We start from the raw sequence: 17,692 nt of genomic DNA, 5'->3' as shown, positions 1-17,692 counted from the left end.
CTTATATAAATCCATGGTACGCCCACATCTCAAATACTGTGTACAGATGTGGTCTCCTCACCTCAAAAAAGATATTCTAGCACTAGAAAAGGTTCAGAAAAGGGCAACTAAAATGATTAGGGGATTAGAGAAGGTCCCATACGAGGAAAGATTCAAGAGGCTAGGACTCTTCAGCTTGGAAAAGAGAAGACTAAGGGGGGATATGATAGAGGTATATAAAATCATGAGTGATGTTGAGAAAGTGGATAAGGAAAAGTTATTTACTTATTCCCATAATACAACTAGGGGTCACCAAATGAAATTGATAAGCAGCAGGTTTAAAACAAATAAAAGGAAGTTCTTCACGCAGCGCACAGTCAACTTGTGGAACTCCTTACCTGAGGAGGTTGTGAAGGCTAGGACTATAACAATGTTTAAAAGGGGACTGGATAAATTCATGGTGGCTAAGTCCATAAATGGCTATTAGCTAGGATGGGTAAGAATGGTGTCCCTAGCCTCTGTTCGTCAGAGGATGGAGATGGATGGCAGGAGAGCGATCACTTGACCATTGCCTGTTAGGTTCACTCCCTCTGGGGCACCTGGCATTGGCCACTGTCAGTAGACAGATACTGGACTAGATGAACCTTTGGTCTGACCCGGTACGGCCATTCTTATGATTTGGTAAAGGTAGACACTGATCTATGCTATGAAGAATCCTCTAGCATTTTAAGCTTAAATAATGTTTACCACACACTTGGGGGAAGGGGGGGTTCAGACATTATGCCCCAGTTCTGGGTTTGGGCAGGTTGAAGGGCTGGACCATGAGGTCCAGATTTCATTTGTTCACTGTCTCCAGTAGCAGCTTTCAGCTTACTAGCAGTTGTAGAAATAAATCCCAGTGAGATAGAGCATAGAAAGTCTTTTTCCACCTCTGATTTGTCTGAGATGAAATCTAGAGAGCAAAGTTAACTGTGTCCAAAAAGCTTTTACAGAAGAATTGAAAACATTGAGGAATTTAGAAAAAAAATTAATGCATCCCTGACTAAAGAACAAGGCTTATGGTGCTATGGAGTTACTCTATAGCTGTAGTGGGAGGCACTAGCCTATTGCCAGTTTAGCGTAGGCTTTGGGCTACTGAATCAGTTGTAGTAAAATAATTAACATTTGTTTGGAAACACCAACAGGCTCTAGTGTGGTGCATACAGCCTAATGGTCACTGTTTCATAGTTACGGTGACATGGATTATAATGGCAGGGAAGAAAAACGAGCAAAAGCATTTTTATTCCCAGCAAATTTCAGCATACTAGAATAGTCATCCTCCAGCACATCACAGCTGTAATTAACTTAGTTTTCCTTAAGCACAAGAGTTTACTAAAAGAAACTATACCTTCAACATGCTCTCTTGCTTCCATTCTTCATTTGTGTTCACCAAGTTCAATGATTTTACATTGTAGCCACTCATTAAATATTAAGTATTCTTCCCCCTCTTCCATTATGGAAATCCATACTAGCAACATACATACTCTAGCACACGAGTGAGTCTTTGGAGGATTTTTAAGTAAGGTGGAACTTTTCATGAACTTAAGACACAGGTTCTAACTGATGTTCAATAGAACACTTGATGTAGATTTTATGTTTCACTTGCCCCACTTCTCAGGTCCACCTTGAGAAAATACAGTTAATAAGGACGAGCAATAAAGTTTAGGCTTGGTTTAAAGTTTATTTCAATTGTAATAAACACAGGTTATATACTGGGATAACAGATTTGAAAAGAAGTTTAAACAAACATCCCTGTGGCTCTGGGTGGTGCTGCAACAAAATACCCTTCTCTCACTCTTCCTGCTAAGAGGCACATCCCACACCTCTACATTTGTTCAGGAGCAGCCAGTTTTACTAGTGCTGAGCAAAGGGGCTCATGAAGCCCTTCTTCTCTAGATTACACACACACACAAAAAAAAAATCTATCCTCTACCATATGGCAAAAAGAGGTAGCCCTGCTAATTAAAACTTATTTATTCTCTGGGTCCTGGTCATTCTGTTTAGCAGCTGGGTTTGAGAAAGAGAAAAATCATTCTCATAAAGGAAGAACAAACACCCCTCATTGTAGAAGAACTTCAACTGCTGGTATTTACATTATAAACCCACATTGGTATGCACTGTGCTGGAGAGAAGGTTAGAGAAACAGGATCTATTAGAGTTAATTGTCAACACTGAATAAAAAGGAAAGTCAGTTTGACCCTGCAAAATGAAAGTTGATGAGCATTATCTGCTCCCACAAACTTCTGATTTGTGTGATTTGAGTTATTTTGGCAGTTATCCAAGGCTGAACCTGCAAGTGACCAATCACAATGGGAACAAAGCAGCTGCAGGAAGCAGGCACAGGCCTCTCTGAAGATGGTGCAGTCACTGTGAAGGTGAAACACTATGATGAGTGCTACTTATTCTGTACCAACACTACTTCGGTTTAGTTGGAGAAATGCGTAGCATCACAATAACTACCCTTTCATGAAAAGGCCTGACCCCTGCAGCAATAGCATAGGCATGTATAAAATAAGGCATAGTATCTGCTGTAGCTTATTGCTTAAGAAATGCATAATTACTTGGCCACAGGTGCAGGAGAAACACAGGACTGAAGGCAGAGAACTGTATATTGGATGGGATCAGGTTTGATCACAACTACTGGTACAGCCTATATTAGCTCCATTTCCCCTACATAAGCATTAATATTCTGTAGGGTACTGCTAGACCTAGCTGACATGTTGTCTTGTACTATAGTAAATTAGAGATATGTTTAAACAGAGGGAATTCCAGATTATAATTAGCCTATATGTACCTTAGATTAGGTTGCACGCAATTTCTTTCTTCTTAGCTTTTCACCAACACCCTCTAGAAGTGGAAGCGCTAGTTTTCTCTTGATTATTGATTGGTCACACATTGTATTTTCACCATCAGACTTTGCTAACATGGGTTGTTGCAGAATAGTGGTGACGGGGCTTTCTAGGACTCCAGGATACTTTGAAGGGTCACCACTCATGAGTAAGGAACAGTCAGATGTCAGCCACATTGCAGAGGTAAGTACTCCAGAGGCTCTGGACAGTTCACATGGCCTGGAAAGTCTTATTGGAACATCACTTTTCTCTTTAGTGATAACTTCCATCTGTATTTTAAGGTCATTTTCTGGCTGCATATAGACATCACAGATTTCTGTTATTGGGGAGACCCAATTTGAAAACATATGTAGGGACTCTTTGTTTTCAGAAGAGTAAATGTCTTCCACCATCTCTGGTAAATTGTGCCCCAAAGGTGTAACTCTGTTATAGTTTATATCATTAAGAGAATTCAAACTACAATCTGAATGGGTTGATGCATCTTCTGAATCACCATCATATGGATCTAAAAACTAAAACAAATACATCTAAATAAAGCAGATCACTACATTATCCTTTGCGCCTTTCTTGACATTTCTCTGGAAAAAAGTTTGGTAACCATCCAGTTTCCCCTACAACCTTTCATTGCTGCAATACTAAGAGATTACACTAGAAAAACATAAGTAACAGCATCATTTAGAATCAACACATCCACTCACTCCACAACTTGAACAGTGGTTTATTTTTAAGGAAATTTAAACAAGGCTGCTACATAATGAAATGGCAGACGTGTGTAAACCCACCTGAAGTAGCATCTCTCTTGCTTTCTTGAAGACTCCCTCAGTCCGTGTGTTGGGCAGGCCCTGTTTGAGGAAGTATTCCCATCAGACATACGTATTAACAAATGGTTTCATACATGGTTGCCACACGTTTGGAATTCAGTTTAAGCGCTCTAAAAATTTCTGCAAGAGTCTAGTCAAACACAAAAGAAAGCGAAGTACCATTTAAAAAACATCTAAGCCACTTCAACTGTGGGTGTTTGTACTGTATTTTTATTGTACAGAATAGATTTGAGGGAATGATGTGGAGAAAGGCAAGTTTCAGGGCTATAAAATACATAGAAGAAGCTAGAAACTATACATCTTCTTTCCTTTTATCTCCCTTGTGAGCTGCTCCATAACATTAAATACTGCTGCCACCTATGAGTTTTGATATTTTTATTGAAGCCAGATCAGTTAAATCAAGTCCTAACAATCATTTCAGTGATAAGCAAGTTGCATCTATCTTCTGTTTGCATAATATGAACTTGTGCAGACCCAAGTAAACAATTAGGTATGTTCCTGAAGAAAGTCTTTGGAGAAAAATCAGTTTAACAGTGGTGTTTATAGTGTTCGGTCATTTTTAAAACTAATACTGTCAGCAAGAACTGTATTTCACAGATAAGCCCATACACCCTTAGACAATCTTCAGTCTCTCCTTGGTCTAATTCTGTCAGCCACTACTGCAGACTAGACTCCACTGAGGAGCTGTCACTATTATTCTTCCTTCTCAGCAGCTCAAACAGAAAAGTCTTCATCTGCAAAGCATTATCACTTGTTAGTCTCTATGAAAGAAACCCACCAAAGAAAGTCACAAGAAGAATATAAGAACAGGCATACTGGGTTAGACAAAGGTCCATCTAGCCCAGTATCCTGTCTTCCAACAGTGGCCAATGCCAGGTGCCCCAGAGGGAATGAACAGAACAGGTCATCATCAAGTGATCCATCCCCTATCACCCATTCCCAGCTCTGGCAATCAGGGTAGGGACACTATCCATTCCCATCCTGGCTAATAGTCATTGATGGACCTATCCTCCATGAATTTATCTAGTTCTTTTTTGAACCCTGTTATAGTCTTGGCCTTCACAACATCCTCTGGCAAGGAGTTCCACAGGTTGACTGTGTAGTGTGTGGGAAAAAATACTTTGTTTGTTTTAAACTTGCTGCCTATTAATTTCATTTGGTGAAGCCTAATTCTTGTGTTATAAGAAGAAGGAGTAAATAATACTTCCTTATTTACTTTCTCCACACCAGTCATGATTTTATAGACCTCTATCATATCCGCCTTTAGTCATCTCTCTTCCAAGATGAAAAATCCCAGTTTTATTACTCTCTCCTCATATGGCAGCCGTTCCATACCCCAATCATTTTTGTTGCCCTTTTCTGAACTTTTTCCAATTCCAATATATCTTTTTTGGGATGGGGTGACCAGATCTGCACACAGTATTGAAGGTGTGCACATACCATGGATTTATATAGAGGCAATATGGTATTTTCTGTCTTATTATCTATCTTTTTGTAATGATTCCCAACATTCTGTTCACTTTTTTGACTGCCACTGCACATTGAGTGGATGTCTTCAGAGAAGTTTCTTCTAAAGTCCCACCTATTTAGGCCTGGAGAGGAGTTCAGACCTTTCAAAACCTATTCTGAAAAATTTTACCTCAAAATTCCTATCAAAGCCTGTTTGTGACTTTTAGCTGATTTTCGCACCAACAACTCTTGTTTTGATTTGGATACTCTGAGGAGTTACTGATCAAAGAGGAAATGCACTTTCTGCTCTAATGAAGGTGTGCAAATCCTTTTAAGTAGGCAACCATGTCTGCCTCAGACACCCCCCATCATCATCCATGGCCCAAATTTTGGGCTTCCTTGGTTCTCAACAGAAGCAGTTACAGATGACTGCATAGAAGAGGGGCTTTTCTCTCTTTGAGAGCAGAAGATACAAGTCATCCACCTCTGGTCAGATTCTTGGTAGAAGAACTCATTTCTGCCTCCTCCCAGTCTCTCCTTTCAGCAGGGCCACCCAGAGGATTCACTGGGGTCTTTGGTGGCGGGGGGCCCCGCTTCGGTGGTAATTCGGCGGCAGGGGGTCCTTCTGCTCCGGGACCCGCCGCCGAAGTGCCCTGGAGACCAGCGGCGGGTCCCCCCGCCGCCAAATTACCACCGAAGCAGGACCCACCACCAAAGTGCTGGGTCTTCGGCGGCGGGGGGGGTCCTTCCGTCCCGAGGCGGAAGGACCCCCCGCTGCCAAAGACCTGGAGCAGAAGAAGCTCTGAGGGCCCGGGCCCCGCAAGAGTTTTCCAGGGCCCCCGGAGTGAGTGAAGGACCCCGCTCTAGGGGCCCCAAAAAAATTATCGTGGGGGCCCCTGTGGGGCCCGGGGCAAATTCTCCCACTTCCCTCCTCCCCTCCCCCCCCCCCGGGCGGCCCTGCCTCTCAGCAACACTCCACAGAGCATGGGGAAGGGGTGACAGACTGCAGCAAGACACCTACTCCATCTCCAGACAACAGAGGGGGTAATATTTACCTGGTAGATCTTTACAGTTAGATTCTGGAGTTTTATACCCACAGATAAATATTCACACCATCACAACACAGGATTTACTGTTTTCTTTATCTTGTACCCATCAGGGTAATAGGTGGAAACGTTCTTTGCAGAATGACAGAAATTTGGGGCAACTGTTGCCAGCAAGTGGGAAAGTCAAATCCACTCTCAGCTGCACTCCATTGATGACATGAATATGCATTGGAAGCACATCCTGCAGATAATTTTTGCATTAACTCTACAACATGCCGGAGCCCAGCTGCACAAGAGTTGAGCTATTAAGAGAAAAAAACAGCCATCTCGTCAGAGACAACCCAGTTCACCCGTAAGTACCTTTTACCAGAGAAACTCTAGTACTACATTCAGCTCCCCAACATTCACTATTGTCAATACCCCACCCCGATCCCCAGGTCAGCCATTCCAGGGGGGAAAAAAAACAAAACACACCAAAACCACAACAACAAGAAGAGGATGCTCTGAAGGGAAGACAATGGTGGCTTTGAGGAAAGCCGCCTCTCCCCTCTAGAGTCTGCAGGAGGGTGGGCAGGGAAGTAGCTGTGAGAGAGTCCCCTGACATTGTTTCATACAGTCAGAGAGGAGAACCCCAGCCCCCAGGGAATCAAGCAGCAAGAGAAATTACCTCATTATTGGATTCAGATTCTGACTCCGTACTGGACTCCACTGTGCATTTTCGCTGTAGAGAAGGGGGAGGGAGAACCACCAGATGTTTGTAAATATAAAACAGCACAAGGTTTATTTTGAAGTTGATATAAACAGGACCCATTCTCGAATATGCCTAGGAAGTTTGCTGATGCTGTATTTTTCTAAACTTCCATTACACAAAGATAACTTGCCTGAAAAAAAACTCAAATTTTCAGAAAATAAATCCGTGCTGACCTAAGAAATTTCAGGCCATGGGGATTTTTAAGTCATAGCAGAAAGAGTGGTTCAGAGCCTACAACAGAAACAGCACTTTCAGCTTTAACAACTTGCTTTTTCTTTGGCCATTATTTTAAATTGCATACAAGTTATAAAAGAGGAGTTAGTGTTTATGGCAGTGTAACCACAGATAAATAGCTAACCTACAGCTACAACACCCACAGCCACAGCTTTTCCAGAAGATAGTGTGTCTTCTGTATTTACTCAAAACTACAAAAAAAAAGGGGGGGGGTGGAGTTCTATGCTGCAGGTGGTGACACAGGCATTAAAGCAGTTTCCTCCCATGCTCATTTCCTTACAGGTGAATCAGTTTGTGTCAATTTACCAACACAGACAATTAGCCACATATGCTCATTAGGCAGCATTTTCCAACTTATCTATTTAGTCTGAAATCTTAGGCCAGAGAATCATACATGCAGAGGAAAGGCCAATAAATTAAAGAGAAATGTTACCATGTATTTGTGTGCTAGTCTCTCTACATAGTCTGAACTTTTATCAGAATCCATCAGATCACAGGAGTCTACCACAAAGGAGGGAAAGACAAGTTGAATTAGAAAAGCATTTCTAATTCAGGATACCCAGCCATGGCAACTCCTCTAATATTAGAAACACACCTATCCACCACATTAACAATTGCATTTTAAGTTAAATATTTAATAAATTTTGGCTTCTACAGCTTAAAAGCAGTGAGCAGCCACAAAGCTCATACCCTCATATCTTACCAAAAGGATGGCTCAAAGAAAAAATTTAGGACATTCAACATTTAATCATCCTGTTATAAGAAAGAAAAGACACAAAGAGTCATTTTGTGCACACCATGGTTTTAAGCATTGTACATCACTGGAAAGTGGAGAAGAACTTGCATTTACACAGGAAGCCAGATAAGACAGAAAACATTTCACTTCCCCAAGTGAACTCCTCAGTCAGGCTCAAGTAAAGCCATGTTTAGAATTAACTGGAACACATTTTTTCAGCCCACTCTAGCTTGTGAATGCGAGGTGGTATTGCACTTTTATAGCACATTTCTAGCTCACTGGCAGGAAATGCAATCAAATCATTTTTATATAAAATTGCAATAAACTGATTAATATTTACTAGTACCATTACCCTCTCTAGTAGGCAAAATAAACTGCTTGACTGTGTATCCTGTTACCAGCAATACAGACTTGCCTTTGGGGAAAAGGGGGTGTTAGGGAAGCTGCACTGTTCTGCTCCTATCCCCACTATCACTATAACTCCATTTTCCAGGATCATCCTAACCCCATCCATACCTGCTCTGGGTTGTCCACCCCAGCACTTCTTCCTTCTCCTTTGCCTTTTCTCTGCTGAAGCCATTCTGCTCCAAGCAGCCTCAGTCTGCTCCTGTTTTATAGGCATGACTTCTCCACCCCCTTCTGCCCTGCCCCTCCCCTCCTTAATGCTTCATCTACTTTGCCCCACCACCCTTACATTCCATAAACAAATTTTCATCAGAATTATTCAGGAAACAAGCAGTGATTTGATCCTGAAAGAGAGAGCCATCTCCTTTCCCATCCCTCCTGTGTATCACAGCTTTCCTCTACCTCCCAATCAGTTTCCATATACAAAGAGCAAAACTGTACCTCAACCTAAATTGCTTTTAAGATAGAGTAAACTGAAGCAATGAAAAGAGGGACAAATTAAGTCTTTCTATGAGACCACAAAGTGGGTATGTCACTGGTAAAACCTGGAGACTCTCCTTTTGAAAATGGCTGCTGAAAACAGAAAATCTCAGTAATACACAGATGAAGTACTCAGAAAATAAAAGACATTGCAGTTTTCTATTTACATGCATCACACTTCTTCCCTGTAAGTTTTTAATATAAGCTCAGTTTTGCAGGAAATCTGCACAGATAGAAAGTCTTGGTTTGGCACATTATGCTTTCTAAGCACTTTTATTAAGTCCTTGAAATCTACCACAGCTGGTTGCCTAAATACTGCACACCTTTCTCATTAGTGTTAGGAAAATAGATTGTCTTTCTTGCCACTATTTTCTACAACATTTCCATGACCTATATTTTGCAAAAAGTTCAGCAAAAGAGACCTGTGTACCCCTGTGGAACCTCACTGCAGGATCAGGGCACAAGTGTCTTCATATATATTTCAGATTCTTGTTCATTCTCACTACTTAGGAAACTTGCCTTAGAGTAGTTTCTTCACTTTGTGTCTCACTCTGGATGGAATCCACAAAGGGACTTGGGCATTGCAACGCTGAACATCACAGCACCCAACTTTCAGGTGTCTAGAAAATCACAGGAACAACACTGTGATCCACAAAGCCAAGTTAGGCAAGTTGGCTCCCTACACAATGAATGGGGAGAGACAGGCACCCTAGGAATGCAAACCACAAAAGCCAGCAAGCTTGTTGGGGAGCCGCCTAAACCAACCAATGGGAAATGCCAACAAAAGGGGTTTCCCCACCCCTCTCTCAGAGGGGGCAGCATAAGTCCAGGCTCTAGGGAGGCACCTAGCTCTGCTAGTGATCCACAAATGGCCACCTGCTGCCTGGAGCCATTGTGGGTAAGTAATGAAGAGTGGCAGAACAGGGGGACTGGGCCCAGAAACTCCCACCACCCAGGTGGGTGCCCTAACCACTGGGATACTGAGTCCTTCCTGCTCCTTGGCCCAATGACTGTCTAAGCATTTATCAACAGAGGATTTAACAGGAGAGGCTGAGGGAACCCCACACTGGCCTATCCCATAGCTCGGTGCTTAAAGCCCTCTCCTGCTAGGTGGGAGCCCTTTATTCAAATCCTTTCTGCCCATATGGCAGAGAGGGGGAAATTGAACCTGGATCTCCCATATCCCAGCTGAGGGCTCTAACCACTGGGCTACACCTTATAAAGTGAAGGGTAGCGCCTCCCCCTCTGGATTTTGAATGGGCTCCGAGCACACCTATCAGATCAGGCTCCACACATGAATGCCCATCTTCCACAGGCACCGACTTTCCAATGTGCCAGGGGGTGCTGGACCCCTGGCTCTACCCCAGGCCCTGCCCCCACTCCACCCCTTCCCCCAAAGCCCCACTCCCACCCTGCCTCATCATGCCCCCACCAGGCCTCTTCTGGCCCCACCTCTTCCCACCCCATTCGTCCCCGAGAGTGCTGTGCCCTTGCTCCTCCCCCACCCCCAGCTCCTCCTGCATGCCGAGAAACAGCTGATCATGGTGGGCGGGAGGCACTGGGACGGAGGGGGAGGTGCTGATCAGCTGGGCCTGCCAGCAGGCAGGAGGCACTGGGGGGAGGGGGGACCTGATAGGGGAGCTGCCAGTGGGTGCTCAGCCCCCACCCTTTTTTTCCTATGGGTTCTCCAGCCCCAGAGCAGCCATGGTGTGGGCACCTATGCCACCTTCCCCTGGTTCATGGATCACTTGAGGGCTTAGGTGGGAGACAGGCATCCAGTCACCTAGCAGGAGGCAGCAGTGCACATGCCCAGAAGCAGAAACACAGGCAGCTGGGGAACTTTTACTCTGGAAAATTTAGGCACCTGCAGGGTTGGGCAGGAGTTCTGTAGATCACAGTGAACCCCAAATGGGACAGGGCTGCTTCAGTACCAGGGGCAGCTCTAGGGATTTTGCCGTCCCAAGCACGGCAGGCAGGCTGCCTCCGACGGTTTGCCTGCGGAGGGGTCCACCGAAGCCACGGGACCAGTGGACCCTCCGCAGGCAAACCGCTAGAGGCAGCCTGCCTGCCGTCCGAAACACGCACTTAGCGTGCTGGGGTCTAGAGCCGCCTCTGTTCAGTACTTTCCTGGATCCCACCCTCTGTACCCATCCGAGGGCTCTACTTTTGAAAATGGCTGCTGCTGAATTTAAAGGGGAAGCTCACAGAAAAAGAAAAACCTGTCACATAGCTATGTGTACCATGCCACTTTTCTAATTCCTTGTACTCCTTTCTTCTTTTCTTCCTTCTATCCAGCTCCCCCTCCTGCTTCCAATTGACTTCCAGCTACTTTCCTCTCTTCTCACTGCCTCTGTCTCTCTTCTTCCCCCATACCCTTTTCTGTCTCCATTTTCTCTTTCCCCTTCTCCACTAGATAGGGATTGGATTGATGGTTCTTTTGCACCTCTAGATTCTCTGACTACTTTCACAAGAGCATAGAGATCAGTGGGATGGGAGAAGCAGTAACAAGGATGGAGCAGCCTTCACGGGACTTACATACCCAAATTTGGCTCAAGGCTGGGATATGGGAGCTGAAGCCTGCCATGGTAAGTGCTTTGACCTACAGCTGATTTCAATAAGTGTGTAATTACAACTATTCTTCTTTCAGTCATGCAGCTCTGTGTGAATCTGTTTATCTGAATCTCACAAGATCTGTCTACAGTAGGTAGCTAATCTATTGTGAAAACAGTTCTCAGCAACTGGTCTGTGTGAACTGGTGCTTTAAAAAGTCCTAACTGCAAGTGTAGAGAGGTCAAAACTGAAATAAAGTGTGGTTGAGTCATGGCAGAAGCAGCGCAGAACAGGATTTTGTTTTGCCTACTAAGCAGAAAGAAGGGCTAGCAGCAGGGATATACAGGCACAGAAACACTCTGCATAGCTGTACCGAAAATTATGGCAGTAATAAGTTTGAAACAATCACTTACTGTCACTCCTGGTCACTTACTATCTTCCTTGGGAAGGACTGTCCTCTCCATGCAGAGTTCTGTCAACCGTGATTGGCCCTGAACCCCTCTGGGACTGGTACTCTCTGCCTTTTCCATCAGCTTACCCAGTAAAGTTCCCCACCCATATTGAACAAACCAGTCCCCTCCCCACATTTCCCAGAGTGGTCTGACAGATGGGAGCTGCAAGGAACAGCTCTCCCAGTGGTCCAGTTTGGAACTACACCTTTCTGTTTGAACACCACACATGGCTCATTACACTCTGCTTAAACAATCACCACAATTGGAAATATGGCACAGCTGTGCCTCAGCTGTAGAGTATCCCTTGGTTTGATGGAACATTATCTGGCACATTAAACATACAGACTATTTGTGTTGTGTTAGTCTGCCTACTGTGAAAGGCAAGTAGTGGGGAAGGCAAGGTAGGCAGCTGTAGGAAACTTTATCTGTGCTGTTGCAGCTCTAGTACTGGCTGGAGGGCAGAATTCAAGCCTTGAGAGGTAGGAGTTAGTGGAGTTGCAGCTGAGACTGACTCTAGACTGTACGTTCTTCAGGAAAGACCATGTCTCCCTCCATGTCTATACAGCACCAACGCAGTGGGACCCCAGTTCCGATTGGAGCCTTTCAGAGTGGTTTTGAATAGCAACTTGTAATGTCACACTGTGCTTACTTGAGACCTTGGTTTGTTGTTATTGCCTTGTTTGTTTCACTGAGCCAATTGAAGTTGTTCAGTTTTACTGAAGGAGCATGTTTTGGCTTAATTAGTATCTGGAGACAACAGTGAACAAGGCTTCCAACTCACTATCTCTTTGGGAGGCAGGGGCTCAAAGACTCCCCCCCCTACACACACACAAAAGCATTCTTAAGGTGAAGCATGATGTTAAAACATTAGTACTCCTTACACAGCTCCTCAACCATGGGGAGGAGGGGACCAGGTTTGGGGGTCTCTAGCAGGCCAAGAAGAAGTGGTCAAGGAATGATTCATCTAGCTGGAGAGTATTCGAAGAGCTGGGAGATGTACTTCATTGTAAAGAAAACAGAACATGTTTCTGTCTCCGAGTTAGGCCTAAGCATTACTAGACTTTCTTTAGCCACAGTCCCCCACATAAAATCCAGACTATTTCAATGACACCAGCAGCAACTTCTAAGGCTCCTTTCTCCCTTTTCTCTCAGGCCAGGTCATGTACACTGGGTATGCTGGAAAATTAACTTTTCACAGCTGCTACCCTGTACTGACCATGTGCAGCTGTGGTCCTTCTCCTAAGAAGGTTAACTGTTTCGCCATCAGCCTATGGACAGCATGTATGTATGCTCCATCATGGGGCCCCTCACAGATGGACTGGAGCTAAAAGAGACTTGTTTACTGGTTCACATTGCAGGGCTGGCACTGGCTTGCTCCTCTCAGTCCCCCTGGTGTAGTGCTGAATACCATTATTTCTTGTGCTGATCAGGTATTAGGAATCTTTATACATCTGCCTTTCATCAGCACGGCACTTTTTACAAAATTGTAAAATGGGTCTGTACTGCAGTAAAAGTACAGTAAGTGCACAATGAGGCACAATAAAACAAAGTAATTCATCACAATTATCTGAATTCATTGGAAACAGATGTAACATACACAAGCCCAGACCAGCTCAAGCATGGAGGAGTCAGACAGGTTAGTAATTGGGACCTGGCCACTAAACTGTGTGTCATACAAAGTCCTAACATGAACAAAGCTGACTATTAAAATATAAACTCTGACACATCTGCAGCCACCTTTCCAGGTGCCATTGGGTGACGTTGGGCACGTCCCTGCTCTGTGCTGGTAAATCAGCTTCTGCAGAAAGTACACTGGTGGAATTGCCTGTGGCAGTAGTATACAAGCTACAAGCTACAAGCACAATGGCTTTGAAAAGGAAGTTTTAGATAACTGACGTTTCTTTAAAAATTACTTGGTTAAAAGTCCAATAAATACAACTGATGAACTCAGTTGAACTTCTCCACTGTGGAAGCTTTATACCCAACATAAAGTCTCATAGCAGAAATTAATATAATTTGTGTCAATTGTTTGGCTGAGGCTCTTTTGTTGACCTACTAGAGAAATATTGCATTTAAAATCTGGATGGCTTTGCTCCTGCAGTCAGTGACACATAATAAATGTCTTACCAAGTGTCAAGATTCAAGCTGAATGGGAAAGGTGCAAGTTGCGCCAGTCTCCTCATTACAAGAACCTGTACAAGGATATATTGGCCCAATATATCCTCATAGACTGTGTACAATGTTACTGTAGCTATATAAACAAATCGGAATTTTGACAACCCTTTGGGGCATTCTAATAAAGAGGCCTTTTGCTAGACATGCACTCAGATACAATGGTGGTGTGTGGAAGCTAGAAGCTGTAATAGACAAATACCAAAGGACTCCCTACTGATATTGTGTAATGGAAATGTCTCCATCTACATGCATGGTGTAGGAAATTCTTCAGGATATGAGACTTCCTACTAAATCAACCCAGATTGTGAACAAAGAGATACAGTGAATAAGGGATCATGACAGGGTTTGCAGTTGTTTTAGTTAGGAGTAATATGCTTTATTGACTTATTGCTAAATATATGAAGAAAATATATCTCCTGTAAGGAAGGCAGTGTGGCTTTATGAATAGCATGCTGGCCGGGGGCTTAGGAGACCTGGGTTCCACCTCAGCCACTAGCTGACGTTGGGCACATTACTGCTCTGTGCCTCAGTTTCTCCATCTTTAAAATGGGGGTGATGATACCTGTTTTGTAAAGCACTTCCAGATTGACTGATGGAAAGCACTATATAAGAGCTAAGCATCATTATAGTGGCTAATATGACAGTTGATTATTCAAAAACAACACAAGATTAGGCCTAAGATGATAAATTCAAGTTTTAACCCGCTCCCCACCCCCCACTACTAGGCATGACCAAGAGCCAGATTTGTAAAGGTATTTAGAGTTAGGGACCTAAATATCTTTTTAAATCTGGCCCCAAGTGATTTGGAGAGCCTTTTCTTTGCCACTGTAAAAGAAAACTCACTCAGCTCTCTTCTCTATTCTATGGACATGGAAGAAGTAGAGTCTTTTGTGGTAGAAATCAGTTCAAAAGGGTCTAGGTTGCACATGCCCCAAATCCTCCCTATATTATAAGAAAAGTGGAGAAAATGGAAATGAGCAAAGATAATCACTTAAGCTCATCTCAATTGATTGGCCTCTTAGTTGGTATAGGTAGTTCCACCTTTTCATGTTCTCTGTATGTATAAATATCTTCTGTCTGTGTGTTCCATTCTATGCATCAGAAGAAGTGAGCTGTAGCCCACGAAAGCTTATGCTGAAATAAATTTGTTAGTCTCTAAGGTGCCACAAGTACTCCTGTTCTTTTTGCGGATACAGACTAACATGGCTGCTACTCTGAAATTTAAGACTCAGTTTTCTTCTGTTTAGTGGGAGGCAGTATGAGCCAGTGGATAGGGCACTAGACTAGGATTAGGAACCCCAGGTTCTATTGTTAGATCTTCCATTGGCCTGTTGTGTGACCACAGACAAGTCACTTTATATATCTCTATGCCTCATTTCCCCACCTGTAAACTGTAGATAATGATATTACCTTTCTTTGTAAAGCAACTTGACCTAGGATAGATGAAAAGTGCTTGCAAGAGCTAATTACTAGTAATTGCACAGTGAAGGTGGAAGTTACTCAATTTTCACAAAGCAAAAATAAAAGTAAACATCTCATAACAAAATGGCTATTTGGTATTTCTATTGTAAATCCAATACTGCATGCAAATTTGTATGGATTTTATATGTAAAAATATATTCAAAATACATCTGGTACTGCATCAAGGCAGATCAATGATACCTTAGCTTTCTATTACACATTAGTCACATATACAAGGCAATAATCAGTTTATCCCTGTAAAATAAGACTAGATCAGGGCTATTTGTTTCTTTGTGCTTTATTTCATCTGAGCTATTTTAAAAGTCATCCATAGTTGAAGCTGTGAAAGATCATTCATGCTCAGAGTGAAGTGGCCACAGATGATAGTCTCAGGACTCGATTATCTGAATGATGGGTCACTGTAAAATGAAATATGATATGATGCCTACTTTTCATTATGCATTTAACAGTTACACTGTTAAGCTACAGTTTGACTACAAAATGCAGCATCACTTATGCAGAATTTTGCTGCTAACGTTTCTACTTAGTTATGGTGCCATGTTTGCTGTTTCCTAGAAACTGTTAAATCAGATGCCAGGACTACAGCAATATGCTGATAGCCGTTGGCACTTTAAGGGGAATGCTACAACCTGGCATGAGTTCCTGAGTCACAAATGCAAATGGTGGGTGTCTTGTGGGGAATGAACCTGAGAAGAGAGAACATTATATCACCTGAGAAATGAATCAGTGACCCAATCCACAAGCTGACTAGGAAAATAAGCTTCATTTATAAAGACAGTTTAAAATATTGCTATTATATTTTCAAAAATGCCCCCTGGAGAATATATGAGAGATTTTGTCTGATTTTAAATGGGGGTTATTCACCAGTAACTGGAGTTCTTCGAGATGGACTCTGCATACTCACACTCACGGGATACACCGGTGGGGCAGCTCTGCAAGCAGTGCCCATTGTAGCACTCTTGTGCTCACTCCAGCCCCTCCCCTTATTGTTCCTAAACGTTTTGAAGGTGAGGCTATAAAAGAGGGTTTAGTACTCCGGCCAGCCAAGTTCCTTCCTCTGCCTCCTCAGGTCCAAGATTGTAATTAGGACTCCTGGGAAGAGGGGAAGCTGGGCAGGGAGTATGAATGTGCAGAGTCCATCTCAAAGAACTCTGGTTACAGGTGAGCAACCTTAATTTCTTCTTTGAGTGGCCTCTGCACATTCAGAGTCATGGGTTACTTTGATAAGTAGTACTATCATCTGAGGAAGGTGGGACCTGGAGTCCTAATTAAACAGTGACTTCAGTACCACTCTCTAAAATCCAACTGAGGTGCTAGGTCGAGTACATAATGTTTTGTGAACATATGAATAGAGCTCCATGTTGTAGAACGGTCCCGGCATCTAAATGCGCCTGCGTCCTGGCCAGCGGTCGAACATCTGCAGAAATGCCGCCGAAATTCGGCGGATGCTCGACCGCCACCATGGTCCTTCGTCTGGCACCTGCCAGACGAAAAGGTTGGGGACTGCTGGCATAGACCATTGCTGCTGTGGTGTTTGTAACTACTTCAGGGGTTCTCAAACTTCAGTGCACTGTGACCCCCTTCTGACAACAAAGTTACTACATGACCCTGGAGTAAGGGGTGGATCCCAAGCCCCACCACCCTGGGTGGGGGATGACAGGGCCAGAGCCTGAGCCCTGCCACCTGGGCGGGTGGAGGGGAGCCCGAGCCCCACCATCCCGGGTGGTGGGAGAGGGGGCTGGAGCCCGAGCCCTGCCGCTCTGGGTTGGAGTGGAGCTCGGGCTTCAGCTTCAGTCCCTAATGCTGGCCCTGGTGACCCCATTAAAATGGGGTCACAACCCATTTTGGGGTCCTGACCCAAAGTTTGAGAACTGCTGAACTACTTGGACTATCCTGTCTTGGAAGTGAGGAAGGAAAGACTTGAGAGCGCAAGGAATTGCCCTAAATTCTACTATGTTGATATGTAACTTCTTCTCCAACGGGTTCCCATGACTGTGAATTGTTAGGTTGCTGAAGTGGGCTCCCCATCCCAAGTTGGAAGCAGTGGAGATGAAAGTTGCTCATGGAGCTGGGGAATTGAATGCTACCCCTTTCCGGATGTTGTGGTGCTGTCCACCATGAGAGGGATAGAAGCACTTCTCTTTGGTGAGTCAATTTCAATAATATGCTGTCCAAACTTGTCAGATATTTTGCTATCCAGTGCTGCAGAGCTCTCATCTGAGTTGAGCATAGTGGGTTACGTAT

At 43.8% G+C, this 17,692-nt stretch overlaps 1 protein-coding gene and 1 long non-coding RNA gene across 13 annotated transcripts in view; both read right to left on the bottom strand.

The window, feature by feature from the left end:
* The window catches only part of LOC123369412, a 37,187-nt gene extending 25,226 nt beyond the window's left edge, over positions 1 to 11,961 (bottom strand). Inside the window, exons 1-6 of one of the 12 annotated variants that reach the window (XM_045014981.1) lie at positions 11,773 to 11,818; positions 7,602 to 7,669; positions 6,851 to 6,904; positions 3,650 to 3,709; positions 2,813 to 3,379; positions 1,242 to 2,385 (exon numbers count right to left, since the gene is read on the bottom strand). In XM_045014981.1, the coding sequence (XP_044870916.1) occupies positions 2,819 to 3,379; positions 3,650 to 3,709; positions 6,851 to 6,904; positions 7,602 to 7,669; positions 11,773 to 11,803 (774 nt within the window). In that variant the 5' untranslated portion in view covers positions 11,804 to 11,818 and the 3' untranslated portion in view covers positions 1,242 to 2,385; positions 2,813 to 2,818. Of the gene's footprint in view, positions 1 to 1,222; positions 3,380 to 3,649; positions 3,819 to 6,204; positions 6,486 to 6,850; positions 6,905 to 7,601; positions 7,670 to 8,420; positions 8,541 to 8,750; positions 8,769 to 9,308; positions 9,410 to 11,772 lie in introns of those variants that run through there. The other 11 variants (XM_045014982.1, XM_045014983.1, XR_006579042.1 and 8 more) reach the window with 11 other exon arrangements.
* Positions 11,962 to 15,712: 3,751 nt separating this feature from the next.
* The window catches only part of LOC123369414, a 28,413-nt gene continuing 26,433 nt past the window's right edge, over positions 15,713 to 17,692 (bottom strand). The window contains exon 5 of the long non-coding RNA XR_006579044.1: positions 15,713 to 15,846. This is a non-coding gene — a long non-coding RNA (uncharacterized LOC123369414). The remainder of the gene's footprint in view (positions 15,847 to 17,692) is intronic.

This window comes from Mauremys mutica, chromosome 4, assembly GCF_020497125.1.
Source record: "Mauremys mutica isolate MM-2020 ecotype Southern chromosome 4, ASM2049712v1, whole genome shotgun sequence".
Classification (NCBI taxonomy): Eukaryota; Metazoa; Chordata; order Testudines; family Geoemydidae; genus Mauremys; species Mauremys mutica.
Note: the sequence above shows the minus strand (reverse complement) of the source record. Positions and strands in the feature narration are given on the sequence as shown.